This window comes from Pseudoliparis swirei, unplaced genomic scaffold (genome assembly GCF_029220125.1).
Source record: "Pseudoliparis swirei isolate HS2019 ecotype Mariana Trench unplaced genomic scaffold, NWPU_hadal_v1 hadal_28, whole genome shotgun sequence".
Lineage (NCBI taxonomy): Eukaryota > Metazoa > Chordata > Actinopteri > Perciformes > Liparidae > Pseudoliparis > Pseudoliparis swirei.
Genome location: NW_026613264.1, coordinates 341051 through 362443, shown reverse-complemented (window position 1 = coordinate 362443; position 21393 = coordinate 341051). Strand labels below are relative to the sequence as shown.

The window sequence follows — 21393 nt, the reverse complement described above, 5'->3', positions numbered from 1 at the left end:
CGGCTGGTCAAATCATTAATCTGCTCCTTGCTGCCTCCCACCCTGGACCCGATGCAGTTTGCATACCGGTCCAACCGGTCTACAGACGATGCCATAGCCCTGACCACGCACACCGCCCTCACCCACCTGGACAAAGGGAATACATATGTGAGAATGCTGTTCATTGACTACAGTTCAGCATTCAATACCATCATCCCCTCCAGACTCGTCTCGAAGCTCGTGGACCTGGGACTAAGCACCTCCCTATGCAAATGGGTCTTCGACTTCCTGACGGGGAGGCCACAGGTGGTGAGAATTGGTGACCGCACTTCATCTACAGTCATCACCAACACAGGCACCCCCCAGGGCTGTGTGCTCAGCCCCCTCCTGTTCTCCTTGTTCACACATGACTGTGTAGCTACGCACAGCTCCAACCTCATTGTCAAGTTTGCTGATGACACAACCATTGTGGGCCTCATCACTGGCAATGATGAGTCAGCCTACAGAGAGGAGGTTGCTACCCTGACTACATGGTGTCAGGATAATAGCCTCTCTCTCAACATCAGCAAGACAAAGGAGATGATTGTGGACTTTTGGAGACGGCAGGTGGAGGAGCACGCACCCTGCATATCTACCGTTCTGCAGTGGAGATGGTCAGCTGCTTCAGGTTCCTCGGGGTCAACATCAGCAACGACCTCACCTGGTCTGCTCACACAGACAAGGTGGTCAAAGCGGCCCGGCGCCTCTTCTTCCTGAGGAGACTGAAGAAGTTTGGCATGGATTCAGTCATCCTCACCAATTTCTACAGATGCACAATAGAAAGCATCCTGACTGGGTGCATCACAGTGTGGTATGGGAGCTGCACAGCCAAGGACCACAAGGCCCTACGTAGTGTGGTCAGGACTGCGGAGTTCATCATCGGTAGGGAGCTCCCAGCCCTGCAGGACACATACCGTACACGATGCCTCAGGAAGACTGGCAGGATCCTAAAGGACTGCCATCATCCAGCCTTCAGCCTGTTCACCCCGCTGCCTTCTGGAAGGCGGTACCGTAGCATCCGGTCTCGCACACAGAGACTGGAGAACAGTTTCTTCCCGAGAGCCATCAGGCTGCTCAATGGACACTGACACACGATCGACACTTTTGCACTCGACACTTTACACTCGTCACTTTACATACACTGTCACTTTCAGCCTTGTACTTACACTTACACTTTCTATTGCACTACCTGCTTTCACTACCTGCTACTCCCATTTGTCTGTAGTTTAGTTATTATGTGTATTATATGTTAGTATTATGTTCAGAGTTCTTGTACAGTGTGTATGTCATGTTATATTATGTTCGGCTATGATAGTTGTTGTGTGGTGCCTTGTCCTAAGAATTTCAGTGCCCAGTCTGACCCTGTGTCATTCTGTGTATCTGACAATAAAAGACTTGACTTGACTGGACATTGGAGTCAAAGTGAAACTGGATCAAGTTTCTGTACAATTAGAAACTACCTGCTCAGCATACAGAATAGTGTCAAAATATATTTGACAGTATTTAAATATCATTGGAACAAAAAACAACAATATATAGATTATTTAGGGTACCAGGATTCAATCAGAATCAGAAATGGTACAATAATAAAGTATTTAAATACAGGCTTCTATTAGAAAAACCCACAACATATGCACAGAAAAAAATAAAATGGATTATATTATATCAATACAGTTGTATGCGGGTTTAAAAATCTGATTGCATTTCTGAGCTGATTAGATGACAAATAGAAAAAGCAAAGAATAGAAATAAGTTCCTATTTCTTCCGTTTGCACAATAAAACAAAACACTTATTATAAATATAAGTATTTAACGGGATGGGAAAAAAGTAGGACTAGCTGTATTTTGACAACAGCTATCGTTGTTTCGGTCAAATTAGCATATTTAAAAGAAACTGTCAATACAGACATTTCTCAACATGTTTAACAACAGAACAATATAATCATGTCAGTAGGTCAAACCCTCAACTGGCGATTCATCATAACTCAGTATTCTACAAATGTTTCTAATATTTTGTAAGTGGAGGCTAAATATGAAAAAGCAGCATTGTCATTGTGAGAATGTTTCCCTCCAGTTAATAGACTCGTGAAAAAAAATCTGTGTAACCGGTTCCAGTGGAATTGTTACAAGTATCTGTAGAGTGCTTACTGTGACTGAACATTGTCTGGCCTCTACTGGGCTGCACGGAGCGGACACGTTCATAATTGGAGTGCCGATTAAGTCTCCAGGGCTCAACATAAGGATGTCCTACTTGCAAGGCAACAGCTGAAGAAAAGGCACACTGCACATTTGACCACAGACCTCTGTCTTCCTTAATATCACCCTTTCTTCATGCTCTTCTCAACACATGTGTTGTGCCTTCAGACACACATGTCTACAATGCCCTCGTCTGCATTCACAAGTTGAGTCTTGAGCCCTGGAGCCACGTCCTGCATCTTCACCTGCTCCAAGTCAAAGGGGCCCTGCCCAGAGACTTTGGCCCCCGTGGAGGAATGGCTGCCCTCCGTGGAGGAATGGCTGCCCCCCGTGGAGTACACTCCAGAGTCTGCACTGCCACTGCTGTCCTGACGACTGCGTCTGCAACTGGAGACGGGACATTTATTCATTCACTTATTTCTTATTTTATTTTCTATTTCCTAATAAATGCACTTCTGCTTTGTGAACATGAATGTAAAACATGAGCTTTTGTAGCACTGGCCATTAACCGACCTGCTGTCAGGCTCCAGGCCTGATGGGGGCACCGGCAGGGCCTCAGGGGGAGGAATGTGGATTTTCAGGACTGGGGACTTTGGACACACAGTGACCTCATCACACAACATCTCTGAGTCTGAATCCTGGGTGAGGAGGCGAGGAAAGTGAGACCCAGTGGAGTCACAAAAATACTGGCGGGAGGAGCAAAGAAGAGAGATTTACATGAGATCTTGCTCTGGTGGAATGTAAATAAATTCATAAATTCTAAAAAGTCTAACGCTGAAATGCAAAACATTTGCTTTCAAGTGTAGATAGTCAGGAGCTATATTTATAGGCTAGATATGTTTTTTCTAGGGCTGTCAATCGATTTAAAAAAACTAATTAATCGCACATTTTGAAATTGCGTTTAATTAATCGCGATTAAAAGTAGTTTCCTTCTTTTTAAAGACAAAACTTCACACAGAGCTGTGTTTTCAAAGAGGCTCCTACATATACAGTGCCAGCGAGGTATTTAATATCGTGGATGATAAATTGTTTCTTCAGTGAAACATCAGATTAGTAAAAAAAAAAGAAGTATATTGAGACTCATTGGTCCTGTCATCTTTAACATTGAACAGCAGCAGAACCAGTGGCCTTGGTAACTGACTGACATTCAAATATGTCACGTTAACCCTCTGGAGGCTGGGGGCATTTTATACATTTTACAAAATAAATTAAATTCACCGTTTAAAGTCTTTTGCATGTGACACACCCCCACGTGTTATACATCAAACATTCCAGAACAATCTCAGCTCTGAAATAAGGCTCATTGTCCTCGCGTTGTGTTCTCTGGTTCTCTGACTGACAGGCTGCTAAATGAGCCTAACCTGTGAGGTGGGAGGTCCTTTGTGATTTACTGAGTGTTCATTGGTTGTTTTTCCCCGAAATGTTGACAGACAAACGGATTGACCAATCACATTGAAGGTTTCGTGTGACGAGTTCTTTCCGCGCAGCGTCACCCTCTGTGTATCAGGGGGAGACGGGAGGAAGGAGGAGCAGGAGGAAACCCAACTGATTCATCCACGAGTTTAAACTGATTTCTGCTCCTTATTTTCGCGGAGAAATAATTGTTTTAAAAACGGAAACAGTGTCAAACCGTACTGCCGCGGTTTAAAAAAAATAAATAATACGAATAATTTGCGTTTACATATTTTAGTGCGTTAACGCGGCCAAATTAATCGCATAGATTAACGCGTTAACGCTGACAGCCCTAGTTTTTTCACAATCATCGTTATTTTTAATATATATATATTAAAAAATAACGATGATATGTACAGGACTGTCTCAGAAAATTAGAATATTGTGATGAAGTTCTTTATTTTCTGCAATGCAATTAAAAAAACAAAAATGTCATGCATTCTGGATTCATTACAAATCAACTGAAATATTGCAAGCCTTTTATTCTTTTAATATTGCTGATTATGGTTTACAGCTTAAGAAAACTCAAATATCCTATCTCTAAATATTAGAATATCATGAAAAAGTATACTAGTAGGGTATTAAACAAATCACTTGAATTGTCTAATTAACTCGAAACACCTGCAAGGGTTTCCTGAGCCTTGACAAACACTCAGCTGTTATAAATCTTTTTTTTACTTGGTCTGAGGAAATATTAAAATTTTATGAGATAGGATTTTAGAGTTTTCTTAAGCTGTAAGCCATAATCAGCAATATTAAAAGAATAAAAGGCTTGCAATATTTCAGTTGATTTGTAATGAATCCAGAATGCATGACATTTGTTTTTTTAATTGCATTACAGAAAATAAAGAACTTTATCACAATATTCTAATTTTCTGAGACAGTCCTGTATGTATATAGGATATTGTTATTACTAATAATAATAACGATGATATATATATGTATATAGAATATTGTTATTACTAATAATAATTATAATATATATATACATAATTATTAATAACAACAAAACCATCTTTTTAAATATAAAAAAGGTCAACAAACCATCTGCATATAGCCAAAGCTGTAATGACTGAAGCTGCCTACCTGGAAGGGCAGCTGGACCGCCGGGAACCATGTTGCCTTCAGAGTTTTATAGCACCAAAAGAAGAAGTAGATTGAGAGTAGCATGACCAGGAAGCAGATCACCAAAGACAAAAGGAAGTACCCGAAAATTTGCCACCACGGAGTGGCACCTGTCAAAGTGACACACGTACATAGATTATATCGTATTCGAGTACAGTTGCATCAGTAAATACAAACAATAAGAAATTAATGTATTACAGTTTCCTCTGCAGTGTTGTATTATACCCACCATAAGCTATTTATTATAATCCCAAACCAGATACCTTTGTTATGATAAAACATAGTTCAGATTAGGAGAGTTAGCAAACAGACCTCAAGGCGTCCCTAACGGCATTCTGCACCGAGTCTCAACATGTTGAGTGGTCTAGACTAACAGTTAATTCAATTCAGTTTATTTTGTATAGACCAACATCTAAAATGTGCCTCAGAGGGCTTTACAATCTGCACACATACGACATTCCTGTCCGAGGACCTCACATCGGATCAGGAATCATCCCATTCTTGTTGCAGCCTTTGAGCGGGACTGGAGCAAGGTCTACGTGAAATATTCTGTTCTAGATGCCCATCGATTAGGACCCAACGATACCCATCCCTACTTCCTGGATAAGATGCTTTGTTATCTGGTTTTATTTAGTGTCGTCATAGGAGATCTCGAGCCTGTAGTGCAATGAGCCCTCAGTCTGCGGCCGCAGCCATCTGTCTTCTTTTTTGTGTGTGTTGATTGTAATGTGTTGTCGAGATGAATGCCTCACTCTCCACTGTGAACCTAGTCTACCTACGGGTACATATAACATGCACCTTCTGTCCATCCTGGAGAGGGATCCTCCTCTGTTTCTCTCCTGAAGGTTTCTTCTCTTTTTTTCCCACGTGAAAGAGTTTTCTATTTATTGGGAGTTTTTCCTGATCCGATGTTAGGTTAAAGGTCAGGGATGTCATATGTGTACAGATTGTAAAGCCCTTTGAGGCAAATTTGTGATATTGGGCTATACAAAATTATCTGAATTTAATTTCGTCCCGTTTAGAAAAGCGCTATATAAAATTGAATGTTATTAACCCTTGTGTTGCCTTAGGGTCATTTTGACCCAAATCAATATTACACCCTCCCCCCGCCTTTGGGTCATTTTGACCCGATTCAATGTTTCACCCTCCTGTTACCTTTATATTTACTAACATATTTTACCCTTTGGGTTCAATTTGACGCCAGCAATTAAAATCTCCAGAAAATTATTAGAATTAATATTGTTTTCCAAGTTTAAGTGTGAGGCACTTTTTGTTTGTTTGTTGACTACCGAAAGAACACCGACATTAAACATTGAATGGGGTCAATTAATCCTAAAGCGGGGGGAGGGTGTAATATTGATTCGGGTCAAAATGACCCTAAGGCAACACAAGGGTTAAGGAAGACATTAGTCTCGAGCTCTGATTCCTGGTACAGATGTGGTTGTCACATTATCACAATTTTGGCATAGACTCTTGTGACGTCCCTAATTTGGACAACCTTAATTTGAGGAATGACTTAAACACATAATGGCCCACTCACAGTTGATACATTACAATAATTAGTTAATACCCTGCCTTTGTAAGTGTGGACGTTCCTACTCGGTACAGATCAATGTACTTCAGCCCACCAATATATAGAATATTCCCAGCAACAGGCAGTTACCTTCGGTCTGCATGCAGTGGGGTGAGGTGAAGCTGCTCTTCTTGTTGTAGAAGTCATAGCGTGACTGGATGCTCACACAGTACCAAGTCCAGGCCTTCAGGTTTGGCAAAATCACTATGTTGGCTTTGCTACTCACCGTCTGATTTCTTAAGGCCTGATGGACAGATGGGAGAGGTGAGAACTTTAGGGAGGCTACTTGGTTTCTTGTATTTGTGAACGAGCACACTACAGTCAAACCCAACATGTGGATCTGTGATGGGATGTCTCTGGATTTGGTGGAAATTAAAGCACAGATGTCATTCAACCACATAATTATCATATATTCCTCAGAAATATTAAATTAAGCTTAACTGACTCATATACTGGTGAAGGATGAGCATTTCCACACCATTATTAAAACAGCATCTAGGATGGTATGCATGACATGGCCCGCTACTCTATTCTATTTTTGTAAATGACATGCCATATGTATTAAAAAATGCAGCAATGGGGATTTATGCGGATGACACGACTATGTATGTATCGTCAGAGAGCATTGAACATGTTAATGAGGTGCTTCAACTAGAGTTAAAGCTGGTTTCTGAATGGATCATGGAAAATAAGCTGAAGTTGAATGTCTTAAAAACTAAATACATGATAATAGGATCGAAATATGCTCTCAGGACAGATGATAAAGTAAGCCTCTCTTTAAAGGGTGCTACTATAGAACAGGTTAAAGAAGTAAAACTGTTGGGTGTCACCATTGATGAAACGCTATCATGGTCCACTCATATTAATAACAGTGGTAAGAATGATTAATAGTATCTATGCCATTCAAGAAGTGCTCATCTGCTAACTAATACGACAATTAGACTAGTTATACAATCTCTAGTTCTGTCGAATCTGGACTACTGTCCTGTTATCTGGTCTAGAGCATCAAAGCAAGATCTCGGTAAGCTTCAACTTGCTCAGAACAGAGCGGCAAGACTAGCACTTCACTGCTCAGTGAGGAGTAGTGTGGATGATATGCATGCCAGGCTGTCATGGATGAGGGTGGATGAAAGACTGGCATGTAGCCTTATTCTGTTTTTAAATAATGTGTATTCCTCACAGAAACCTGTCAGTCTGTCTTTACAGCTATCACCTGCAACTGAGAGACATGCTTATAATACCAGACATGCACTAAATGGTCACTTTACTTTTCCTCTACCAAGAACTAATGCACTAAAGAAATCAGTAATGTAAAGAGCCATTGCATACTGGAATGTGCTCCCCTCATATGTGACTAACAAGAAATACATGTGATTTCAAAAGGAAACTTAAGGCAGCAATAATCGGAAAGGAAATTATAGTAGATTAGGTTATTATTTTAGGTATTTAAGTATTATTATTTTACTTTTAATGTAAATGTTGTTTTCTAAGTCTAAGTGTTTTTGTGAAAATTGATCATGCTGTACTGCATTTTATGTATTTGTATTGTTTTGTAATGTTTTTTGCCTGGACCCCAGGAAGAATAGTCTCCACTACGGTGTAGACTAATGGGGATCCTTAATAAACTAAACTAAACATTAAATCAATAAACGGTGAATGTATTAAACTTTACCACTCTGTATTTCAAACCCTAAACAATATATTGACACCGCTATAATGGCTTTCATGGTCTAGCCTCTTAACACAAAGTGATTCATGTGTATTCAGATGTCCATTAGTCACTTTATAGCTGTGGTGCATTAGTGTGACCACAAATGTCTGAGCGGACAGATCTTTTTACATTGATGGAAGTTTGCTGAGATTAATGCCTTGTACTTTGAATGACATTATCTACAGATCAAGGCTTATACTAGAGACTATCAAAACCCTGTGAGCTATGCAGAGAAGGCAAGATGCACTGAGAGTAGGTCACCAGGACTTTGGTTTTCTCCTTGATCCTCATTAAAATATCTGTGTCTGTAAAGCCCGATGCTAGCAGGTCTGCATCTGTGCATGCGGATCAGGAATACCTCTTTTGCGAGGATGCTTCTCCGCTCACTTGGTGCACTCGGATCACGTGCATGCACCTTTTATGAGTTAGGAAACGTGTACACATACTGATGAACAGTAGCGCTAGAGTGAGGGAAGCTGCCCATCGCCACTTGCACACATCGAGCTGGGAGATTGGCAAACTTGCTATATTTTGTTGTTTTGCACACAAGAATAAATGAGTAACTCGGTTAAATGACACAATCATATAAATATGCAAAAAAGCAGTCACAAATCTGAATATATATATTCTATTATCTTTGTTTCAATAATAAGTTATTGCATTTAAACCATCCTTAGCATTCTAGGTGCAGTGGGCAGCTGTGTAGCGCCCGGGGAGCAACTGGGGGTTCAGGGCACCTTGACAAGCGATGCAAGGACAGGTTCGATACCCGTCCTACTCAGGTATCGAACCTGCTGCCTTGTGGTTACATGATGAGCACTCTACCCATGAGCCACAAATATGAGGGGAGGGATCAAGACCTGCATAGTCGTGTGATTAATGGACCTCAATGTAGGCACATGACTTTGTTTTTTTTAGCAGATTGTTATAACAGGTATATTATTAAATAAATAAATAATTCTGGTTCCATAATTTCAGACAAACTATAGGGTTTGCTGGAAAATAGGGCAAAATGGCTGTTTGGATAGGGAAGGTTGCCGACCCCTGCTCTAGGCTGTTCATATTGGGTTTTTTTTGTAACCCTTTGTGCATGGTGTGGCCTTCATCCAAGTGTTTGGATAAACTCTGCAATTGTGCGTCAACTCTAGATTATTTTAGGATGTACTCTAGTAACCTGTGTCTTCCTCGTCAAACCAGTTATTAACACTTATTTACTGGCTGCTATAAATGACAGCAGCTGGCAGGACATCATGGCACCATAAAAGAACACGTGCTCTCTCAGGCAAGATTATACCTGTCTTCTAGCACAGACAGGAAACGACACTCTGCTGAACATGCAGAACCAAAACACAGAAACCAGGTGCTCTGCTAGGGCCGATTGTGGGTGTACCACTAAATGATATGGCTGCTGCAGTCTCAGAAGTTTAATCAAGTGTCTTGAGGGACTGAAGAGAAAAGGGAAGTGGGAACATTGTGGGTATTTTCTCCAGGTGTGACAAGTCTTTGTAGATCGTTCTAACTGTATGAGAGTATCAATTGATATTAAAGAGATCAGCTATTTTATTTAAAGGCTGCTCAAACACAATTGTGATTCATATTCTTCATGTTAGTATAATAATTACAAAACAATATAGTATGCATGGGCCTAGTAAAATCCAGAGATGCATTTCCTACCTGTGTGTCTGGGGAGCGTTCCCAGTAACGGGTGCGGTAATAAAGATCGGGATGATTTTCCTTCATGGAGTTGTTGGTGCTGGTCAGAGGATCAGAGATGACAATTTCCAGGTCACTTCCAGCAGGAGAAAGAGCCACTTTGGTTGGAGGACCCAAAGCAGCTAGCAGGAGCAGAGATATAAATGGATAAATTAGGGGCCTTTAATTTGTAAACATTTGAATAGTAATATAACAAGATTTACATGAAGGGTACTAATTAATAACAAAACTTATGAAGACCTCAAATGGACAGTGAGAAGTTGTGCTGCACATTCTTTTACTATTTTCGGACATTTTATAGACAAAATTATTGATCAAGAAAACAACGCAACACATTGATGAGCAAAACCATAGTTAGTTGCGACCCTAATCAAAAAGGCTCCCTAGTATTGTTTCAGCCAGTCAGATAAGGGTTGTTAAGGTCCACCAGACCCATGTTTATAAATGTTTTTAGAATGAATACATAACATATTCTGCTCAACACAATGACACAGCACTTCTGAGGTAGTCATTGGACCAGTATTGAGTGGGAGAGTGCTTAAAGCGAAGCTTTGGGTTTGGACCCAAGCTATACATAAAATGGAATAGTCTTTTACTGAAAATGTTTATCCATCATCTATGAGGCACGTGGGAAAACAATAATAAAAAAATACTACACAAGTCTCAATCACGACCAATAACATTCGATTTTAACTAAAAATGTAAGTCTTCATTTTTTCACTCATTTTTTATTTAGTCTTTGTCTAGTTTCAAATGTCCTTGATTTTGGTGAATTAAAGATCTAGGCTTTAAAGTGTACTCTTAACAAAATAAAACTATAGCTATTTGAGTATAGTTTTATTGAAACTGTTGTCGTTTTAGTCTTTTTTAGTTTCAGTTAGACTCAGATTGCCCTGCTCTCAAAGACAGAGCATTCTCATTCTGTTGTAGTGAGCTGTTTTCAGTGTTTTCTCTTTTAGCATTGTTAGCTGTGAGCCGTCGCCATAGCCGTCGCCATGCTGAGACAATAAAAATGCTCTTAATATCACATTTAGCACCCTTAAATCTGGTGAGGAAGTTACTCACATTGCCGTTTGTGCTCAATGGGTACTCAACGGGTAAGTGGCTAAGAGAGAGTGGGTCATCACACAATCAGAAGATTGGTGGTTCGATCCCTTCTCGTCGATATATTCCTCCTGCTAAATTGCTCTTGAAAGTCTGTGTCACTCATGACAATGGAATTGGATGGACTTTGACAACCTTAACAGTGACCTTTTCCAGCAGAAAGAGCCTGAGTTAGGCGGGCAACGTTTAAATAAATGCTATCATGTGTTTAAATGTAGGTTTTAGTGAATAAATCCAGTTTGAGATGTTTTCACAGCAATATGTGGTCAAATTACATCTTGCTGTCAATTGTGGTTCTTAGAAAATTTGAATGTCGGGCAGACTTTAGTTTAACCTGCTCTTCATGTTGGAGATAGATGCAATTCACATGATTGTAACTTCACTCTAAACTGTGGTTTTGATGGTTCAGAACAACAGGTACCTTTCCTAACATTGCTCACAGCTCTATCAAAATCTCTTTGTGGTTGCACACTCTTTTGTGCAGTTGACTGTCAGATTGTTATGGATGGTTTCAGGTGTTAAGATGTGCTTGTGTGAAACAAGTCTTTCCCGCAAGGCTTAAGTAGCTGCCTGAACAGTTAGCGGAACTTATTCTCTCTCTGATCCCAGTCTCCTGCCCTCGACTCACCTACTCCTTCTCTCTTACCATCTTTATCAGGGCAGAATTCCTTCTGCACCCAGTCAGAGAAATGCCCATTGACGTTGGCTTCTACGCGAAGTACGTAGCTGCCCAGGTAGTACAGATTGAACTGTGTAAGGTCACATGACCTACTCGACGTCCCCCGACACGCAGTGCTCCACACCGGAATTTTTTTAATTGACTTTTTTAGCTTGAACTTCCTGAGAAAGAGAAACAACAAATGTAAGGCAATAATCATTGTAACTGAACATAGTGGTACAAAAACAAAAATCAGTTAGTTTAAGAAATCTGAAACAGTTTGAGTTAGCCTGGGATCCTAACTTCTTACTTGGTAAAAGACTCTGCATGTGTAAAAAGACATCTCATCTGTCATCATCCATATTGCAGTTATGTCGTTACGCTCAATACCTTTAGCATGAAAAGCTGCTGGCAATGATCTACATTTGGTCTCATTTCGTCAGTATTTGACAAGTTGTTTGCTGTCGTTAGTTCGAATTCCATTTAGACCTCATAGCACCTCTCATCAGGGACAGCTGAGAAGCTCAATGCATCAACTCCAGAGAGGATTATATTTTCAGAAAGCGATGGATCAGTCTGTGTGAGGCTCATTTCAAAGAAAACCAAACTGTAAAATGGATAAATGTCAGAGAAACATACATTGGTTTATTGTGATGGGAGCATTAGTGTTTAGAGATGTGTCTGAGAGTTTGACATATTTTTATTTGCAGGCTGACTGGTCAACATTGCCCTCCTTTGAGCCACACTTACTTCAAATTCCCTGTTTGTTTTGAAAGCTGTCATCTTGGTTATACTAAGCTAAATGTGTATCCAGAATAATAGTTTGACTAGAGTTGTACAGGTAAATCACGGATAGTGAGTGATACTTACGCCACATATTGTGTGGTGAAGTTGACAGCTGATGAACTCTGGTCCCAATCCCAGCTCAGTGTGTAATTGGTGTTCATGGTGATCATGGTCAAGTTCTCTGGTGGTTTCAGCTCTGCTCCGACTGAAACAAACAAGTGGAGAAAACACATGAAGACAGTCTATATTATTACAATTATATGTTATAACAAAATACAATAAATCATATTTTAATAACAGATATTATGGCTATAAATAACAATTCCTTATCAATTAATCTGCAGATTATTATTTTACCCAAATGTACTTAATCTATTATCATATAGGAAAAAAGAAAAGCATAATATTCTCAGTATTTTTTTTTAACAGCTGGTTCTATTGCTTGTAGCAAATGCTGCTCAAACACTAGAAAATAGCCCAAGATAAGTGTTGGGCTTCATTGTTTGTTGGGTTAATACACATGTGGTGATCAAATGAGTGTTTTCTGCAGCAGGACAGTGCTCAAGGTAACATTACGGAGCAGTGTGGCTCATTGGTGACAACAATGGAGCTTTATGGCACAGAGGAAGATTCATCAGACTTAAATAGACACTGCACTTGTTATTGGGATCAATGTATCGACCCAGCAGACAATAATTTAAAAAAAAGTAGAATATGGCAACAACAATTATATTTATATACTGACAAAATACAGTTACAGCAATAAGAAACAGATAAAGACAGAAAGATTAAAGAAACACACACATACATATATTAGAAAACCAAAAAGGAGAACAAAGTAGACGGGAAGAATTGTATGTTTGCCTGAGCCATAAAAAGATTAAGTTAATCTGGAAATCCCAGTCACATAACACTGACCTCATCAAAGAGGAACAAATCAAAGACAGAATCACTATGAAGAATTGTGTGGCTCTTCAAGGCACCTGTGTTCAAGTTTGACCGCCTGTTCTGAAGGCCTTTTGTAACCTCAAGCAATGCAATAACATATGCAGATTCAAAAGGGGAAAAACTGTAAATAAAATAAATAGATGAAAGTTGTTTCGGTCCCCCGCATGATAGAGCCAGTGCTGACCCTGAATAACATAAACAGGACATATCTGATCGAGCAATAAGAGTTTTGAGATGAAGGTGGATCCTTTTAGTGCTGACCTAACATGAACGCTATTAAGTGTTCGACTGTATTCATACCTGTGACAAACAAATGATCCTGCAATTGTGGTCAATAACCAATACCCTTCACTTCAGCCATGATGAATATATATTTCACTCAGAATTATGATTCTCCTACTGACGATATTGAAAAACAAAAAGTGTGGACGTTCCTACTCGGTACAGATCAATGTACTTCAGCCCACCAATATATAGAATATTCCCAGCAACAGGCAGTTACCTTCGGTCTGCATGCAGTGGGGTGAGGTGAAGCTGCTCTTCTTGTTGTAGAAGTCATAGCGTGACTGGATGCTCACACAGTACCAAGTCCAGGCCTTCAGGTTTGGCAAAATCACTATGTTGGCTTTGCTACTCCGTCTGATTTCTTAAGGCCTGATGGACAGATGGGAGGTGAGAACTTTAGGAGGCTACTTGGTTTCTTGTATTTGTGAACGAGCACACTACAGTCAAACCCAACATGTGGATCTGTGATGGGATGTCTCTGGATTTGGTGGAAATTAAAGCACAGATGTCATTCAACCACATAATTATCATATATTCCTCAGAAATATTAAATTAAGCTTAACTGACTCATATACTGGTGAAGGATGAGCATTTCCACCATTATTAAAACAGCATCTAGGATGGTATGCATGACATGGCCCGCTACTCTATTCTATTTTTGTAAATGACATGCCATATGTATTAAAAATGCAGCAATGGGGATTTATGCGGATGACACGACTATGTATGTATCGTCAGAGAGCATTGAACATGTTAATGAGGTGCTTCAACTAGAGTTAAAGCTGGTTTCTGAATGGATCATGGAAAATAAGCTGAAGTTGAATGTCTTAAAAACTAAATACATGATAATAGGATCGAAATATGCTCTCAGGACAGATGATAAATTAAGCCTCTCTTTAAAGGGTGCTACTATAGAACAGGTTAAAGAAGTAAAACTGTTGGGTGTCACCATTGATGAAACGCTATCATGGTCCACTCATATTAATAACAGTGGTAAGAATGATTAATAGTATCTATGCCATTCGAAGAAGTGCTCATCTGCTAACTAATACGACAATTAGACTAGTTATACAATCTCTAGTTCTGTCGAATCTGGACTACTGTCCTGTTATCTGGTCTAGAGCATCAAAGCAAGATCTCGGTAAGCTTCAACTTGCTCAGAACAGAGCGGCAAGACTAGCACTTCACTGCTCAGTGAGGAGTAGTGTGGATGATATGCATGCCAGGCTGTCATGGATGAGGGTGGATGAAAGACTGGCATGTAGCCTTATTCTGTTTTTAAATAATGTGTATTCCTCACAGAAACCTGTCAGTCTGTCTTTACAGCTATCACCTGCAACTGAGAGACATGCTTATAATACCAGACATGCACTAAATGGTCACTTTACTTTTCCTCTACCAAGAACTAATGCACTAAAGAAATCAGTAATGTAAAGAGCCATTGCATACTGGAATGTGCTCCCCTCATATGTGACTAACAAGAAATACATGTGATTTCAAAAGGAAACTTAAGGCAGCAATAATCGGAAAGGAAATTATAGTAGATTAGGTTATTATTTTAGGTATTTAAGTATTATTATTTTACTTTTAATGTAAATGTTGTTTTCTAAGTCTAAGTGTTTTTGTGAAAATTGATCATGCTGTAAATAATTCTGGTTCCATAATTTCAGACAAACTATAGGGTTTGCTGGAAAATAGGGCAAAATGGCTGTTTGGATAGGGAAGGTTGCCGACCCCTGCTCTAGGCTGTTCATATTGGGGTTTTTTTGTAACCCTTTGTGCATGGTGTGGCCTTCATCCAAGTGTTTGGATAAACTCTGCAATTGTGCGTCAACTCTAGATTATTTTAGGATGTACTCTAGTAACCTGTGTCTTCCTCGTCAAACCAGTTATTAACACTTATTTACTGGCTGCTATAAATGACAGCAGCTGGCAGGACATCATGGCACCATAAAAGAACACGTGCTCTCTCAGGCAAGATTATACCTGTCTTCTAGCACAGACAGGAAACGACACTCTGCTGAACATGCAGAACCAAAACACAGAAACCAGGTGCTCTGCTAGGGCCGATTGTGGGTGTACCACTAAATGATATGGCTGCTGCAGTCTCAGAAGTTTAATCAAGTGTCTTGAGGACTGAAGAGAAAAGGGAAGTGGGAACATTGTGGGTATTTTCTCCAGGTGTGACAAGTCTTTGTAGATCGTTCTAACTGTATGAGAGTATCAATTGATATTAAAGAGATCAGCTATTTTATTTAAAGGCTGCTCAAACACAATTGTGATTCATATTCTTCATGTTAGTATAATAATTACAAAACAATATAGTATGCATGGGCCTAGTAAAATCCAGAGATGCATTTCCTACCTGTGTGTCTGGGAGGCGTTCCCAGTAACGGGTGCGGTAATAAAGATCGGGATGATTTTCCTTCATGGAGTTGTTGGTGCTGGTCAGAGGATCAGAGATGACAATTTCAGGTCACTTCCAGCAGGAGAAAGAGCCACTTTGGTTGGAGGACCCAAAGCAGCTAGCAGGAGCAGAGATATAAATGGATAAATTAGGGGCCTTTAATTTGTAAACATTTGAATAGTAATATAACAAGATTTACATGAAGGGTACTAATTAATAACAAAACTTATGAAGACCTCAAATGGACAGTGAGAAGTTGTGCTGCACATTCTTTTACTATTTTCGGACATTTTATAGACAAAATTATTGATCAAGAAAACAACGCAACACATTGATGAGCAAAACCATAGTTAGTTGCGACCCTAATCAAAAAGGCTCCCTAGTATTGTTTCAGCCAGTCAGATAAGGGTTGTTAAGGTCCACCAGACCCATGTTTATAAATGTTTTTAGAATGAATACATAACATATTCTGCTCAACACAATGACACAGCACTTGAGGTAGTCATTGGACCAGTATTGAGTGGGAGAGTGCTTAAAGCGAAGCTTTGGGTTTGGACCCAAGCTATACATAAAATGGAATAGTCTTTTACTGAAAATGTTTATCCATCATCTATGAGGCACGTGGGAAAACAATAATAAAAAAATACTACACAAGTCTCAATCACGACCAATAACATTCGATTTTAACTAAAAATGTAAGTCTTCATTTTTCACTCATTTTTTACTTAGTCTTTGTCTAGTTTCAAATGTCCTTGATTTTGGTGAATTAAAGATCTAGGCTTTAAAGTGTACTCTTAACAAAATAAAACTATAGCTATTTGAGTATAGTTTTATTGAAACTGTTGTCGTTTTAGTCTTTTAGTTTCAGTTAGACTCAGATTGCCCTGCTCTCAAAGACAGAGCATTCTCATTCTGTTGTAGTGAGCTGTTTTCAGTGTTTTCTCTTTTAGCATTGTTAGCTGTGAGCCGTCGCCATAGCCGTCGCCATGCTGAGACAATAAAAATGCTCTTAATATCACATTTAGCACCCTTAAATCTGGTGAGGAAGTTACTCACATTGCCGTTTGTGCTCAATGGGTACTCAACGGGTAAGTGGCTAAGAGAGAGTGGGTCATCACACAATCAGAAGATTGGTGGTTCGATCCTTCGCCGATATATTCCTCCTGCTAAATTGCTCTTGAAAGTCTGTGTCACTCATGACAATGGAATTGGATGGACTTTGACAACCTTAACAGTGACCTTTTCCAGCAGAAAGAGCCTGAGTTAGCGGGCAACGTTTAAATAAATGCTATCATGTGTTTAAATGTAGGTTTTAGTGAATAAATCCAGTTTGAGATGTTTTCACAGCAATATGTGGTCAAATTACATCTTGCTGTCAATTGTGGTTCTTAGAAAATTTGAATGTCGGGCAGACTTTAGTTTAACCTGCTCTTCATGTTGGAGATAGATGCAATTCACATGATTGTAACTTCACTCTAAACTGTGGTTTTGATGGTTCAGAACAACAGGTACCTTTCCTAACATTGCTCACAGCTCTATCAAAATCTCTTTGTGGTTGCACACTCTTTTGTGCAGTTGACTGTCAGATTGTTATGGATGGTTTCAGGTGTTAAGATGTGCTTGTGTGAAACAAGTCTTTCCCGCAAGGCTTAAGTAGCTGCCTGAACAGTTAGCGGAACTTATTCTCTCTCTGATCCCAGTCTCCTGCCTCGACTCACCTACTCCTTCTCTTACCATCTTTATCAGGGCAGAATTCCTTCTGCACCCAGTCAGAGAAATGCCCATTGACGTTGGCTTCACGCGAAGTACGTAGCTGCCCAGGTAGTACAGATTGAACTGTGTAAGGTCACATGACCTACTCGACGTCCCCCGACACGCAGTGCTCCACACCGGAATTTTTTTAATTGACTTTTTTAGCTTGAACTTCCTGAGAAAGAGAAACAACAAATGTAAGGCAATAATCATTGTAACTGAACATAGTGGTACAAAAACAAAAATCAGTTAGTTTAAGAAATCTGAAACAGTTTGAGTTAGCCTGGGATCCTAACTTCTTACTTGGTAAAAGACTCTGCATGTGTAAAAAGACATCTCATCTGTCATCATCCATATTGCAGTTATGTCGTTACGCTCAATACCTTTAGCATGAAAAGCTGCTGGCAATGATCTACATTTGGTCTCATTTCGTCAGTATTTGACAAGTTGTTTGCTGTCGTTAGTTCGAATTCCATTTAGACCTCATAGCACCTCTCATCAGGGACAGCTGAGAAGCTCAATGCATCAACTCCAGAGAGGATTATATTTTCAGAAAGCGATGGATCAGTCTGTGTGAGGCTCATTTCAAAGAAAACCAAACTGTAAAATGGATAAATGTCAGCGAAACATACATTGGTTTATTGTGATGGGAGCATTAGTGTTTAGAGATGTGTCTGAGAGTTTGACATATTTTTATTTGCAGGCTGACTGGTCAACATTGCCCTCCTTTGAGCCACACTTACTTCAAATTCCCTGTTTGTTTTGAAAGCTGTCATCTTGGTTATACTAAGCTAAATGTGTATCCAGAATAATAGTTTGACTAGAGTTGTACAGGTAAATCACGGATAGTGAGTGATACTTACGCCACATATTGTGTGGTGAAGTTGACAGCTGATGAACTCTGGTCCCAATCCCAGCTCAGTGTGTAATTGGTGTTCATGGTGATCATGGTCAAGTTCTCTGGTGGTTTCAGCTCTGCTCCGACTGAAACAAACAAGTGGAGAAAACACATGAAGACAGTCTATATTATTACAATTATATGTTATAACAAAATACAATAAATCATATTTTAATAACAGATATTATGGCTATAAATAACAATTCCTTATCAATTAATCTGCAGATTATTATTTTACCCAAATGTACTTAATCTATTATCATATAGGAAAAAAGAAAAGCATAATATTCTCAGTATTTTTTTTTAACAGCTGGTTCTATTGCTTGTAGCAAATGCTGCTCAAACACTAGAAAATAGCCCAAGATAAGTGTTGGGCTTCATTGTTTGTTGGGTTAATACACATGTGGTGATCAAATGAGTGTTTTCTGCAGCAGGACAGTGCTCAAGGTAACATTACGGAGCAGTGTGGCTCATTGGTGACAACAATGGAGCTTTATGGCACAGAGGAAGATTCATCAGACTTAAATAGACACTGCACTTGTTATTGGGATCAATGTATCGACCCAGCAGACAATAATTAAAAAAAAAGTAGAATATGGCAACAACAATTATATTTATATACTGACAAAATACAGTTACAGCAATAAGAAACAGATAAAGACAGAAAGATTAAAGAAACACACACATACATATATTAGAAAACCAAAAAGGAGAACAAAGTAGACGGGAAGAATTGTATGTTTGCCTGAGCCATAAAAAGATTAAGTTAATCTGGAATCAGTCACATAACACTGACCTCATCAAAGAGGAACAAATCAAAGACAGAATCACTATGAAGAATTGTGTGGCTCTTCAAGGCACCTGTGTTCAAGTTTGACCGCCTGTTCTGAAGGCCTTTTGTAACCTCAAGCAATGCAATAACATATGCAGATTCAAAAGGGGAAAAACTGTAAATAAAATAAATAGATGAAAGTTGTTTCGGTCCCCCGCATGATAGAGCCAGTGCTGACCCTGAATAACATAAACAGGACATATCTGATCGAGCAATAAGAGTTTTGAGATGAAGGTGGATCCTTTTAGTGCTGACCTAACATGAACGCTATTAAGTGTTCGACTGTATTCATACCTGTGACAAACAAATGATCCTGCAATTGTGGTCAATAACCAATACCCTTCACTTCAGCCATGATGAATATATATTTCACTCAGAATTATGATTCTCCTACTGACGATATTGAAAAACAAAAAGTGTGGACGTTCCTACTCGGTACAGATCAATGTACTTCAGCCCACCAATATATAGAATATTCCCAGCAACAGGCAGTTACCTTCGGTCTGCATGCAGTGGGGTGAGGTGAAGCTGCTCTTCTTGTTGTAGAAGTCATAGCGTGACTGGATGCTCACACAGTACCAAGTCCAGGCCTTCAGGTTTGGCAAAATCACTATGTTGGCTTTGCTACTCACCGTCTGATTTCTTAAGGCCTGATGGACAGATGGGAGAGGTGAGAACTTTAGGGAGGCTACTTGGTTTCTTGTATTTGTGAACGAGCACACTACAGTCAAACCCAACATGTGGATCTGTGATGGGATGTCTCTGGATTTGGTGGAAATTAAAGCACAGATGTCATTCAACCACATAATTATCATATATTCCTCAGAAATATTAAATCATGCTTAACTGACTCATATACTGGTGAAGGATGAGCATTTCCACACCATTATTAAAACAGCATCTAGGATGGTATGCATGACATGGCCCGCTACTCTATTCTATTTTTGTAAATGACATGCCATATGTATTAAAAAATGCAGCAATGGGGATTTATGCGGATGACACGACTATGTATGTATCGTCAGAGAGCATTGAACATGTTAATGAGGTGCTTCAACTAGAGTTAAAGCTGGTTTCTGAATGGATCATGGAAAATAAGCTGAAGTTGAATGTCTTAAAAACTAAATACATGATAATAGGATCGAAATATGCTCTCAGGACAGATGATAAATTAAGCCTCTCTTTAAAGGGTGCTACTATAGAACAGGTTAAAGAAGTAAAACTGTTGGGTGTCACCATTGATGAAACGCTATCATGGTCCACTCATATTAATAACAGTGGTAAGAATGATTAATAGTATCTATGCCATTGGAAGAAGTGCTCATCTGCTAACTAATCGACAATTAGACTAGTTATACAATCTCTAGTTCTGTCGAATCTGGACTACTGTCCTGTTATCTGGTCTAGAGCATCAAAGCAAGATCTCGTAAGCTTCAACTTGCTCAGAACAGAGCGGCAAGACTAGCACTTCACTGCTCAGTGAGGAGTAGTGTGGATGATATGCATGCCAGGCTGTCATGGATGAGGGTGGATGAAAGACTGGCATGTAGCCTTATTCTGTTTTTAAATAATGTGTATTCCTCACAGAAACCTGTCAGTCTGTCTTTACAGCTATCACCTGCAACTGAGAGACATGCTTATAATACCAGACATGCACTAAATGGTCACTTTACTTTTCCTCTACCAAGAACTAATGCACTAAAGAAATCAGTAATGTAAAGAGCCATTGCATACTGGAATGTGCTCCCCTCATATGTGACTAACAAGAAATACATGTGATTTCAAAAGGAAACTTAAGGCAGCAATAATCGGAAAGGAAATTATAGTAGATTAGGTTATTATTTTAGGTATTTAAGTATTATTATTTTACTTTTAATGTAAATGTTGTTTTCTAAGTCTAAGTGTTTTTGTGAAAATTGATCATGCTGTAAATAA

At 39.4% G+C, this 21393-nt stretch overlaps 1 protein-coding gene across 1 annotated transcript; it reads right to left on the bottom strand.

The window, feature by feature from the left end:
- Positions 1–1482: 1482 nt before the first annotated feature.
- il10rb (interleukin 10 receptor, beta) lies at positions 1483–20278 on the bottom strand. Its single transcript, XM_056410855.1, is given in 15 exon segments — positions 1483–2601; positions 2728–2900; positions 4753–4901; positions 6455–6608; positions 9750–9910; positions 11539–11732; positions 12421–12541; positions 13787–13914; positions 15674–15705; positions 15935–16041; positions 16044–16094; positions 17711–17773; positions 17776–17903; positions 18592–18712; positions 19955–20278. Coding segments are annotated over 15 exon segments (2124 nt in total). The 5' UTR covers positions 20274–20278; the 3' UTR covers positions 1483–2378.
- Between the last annotated feature and the right edge of the window lie 1115 nt (positions 20279–21393).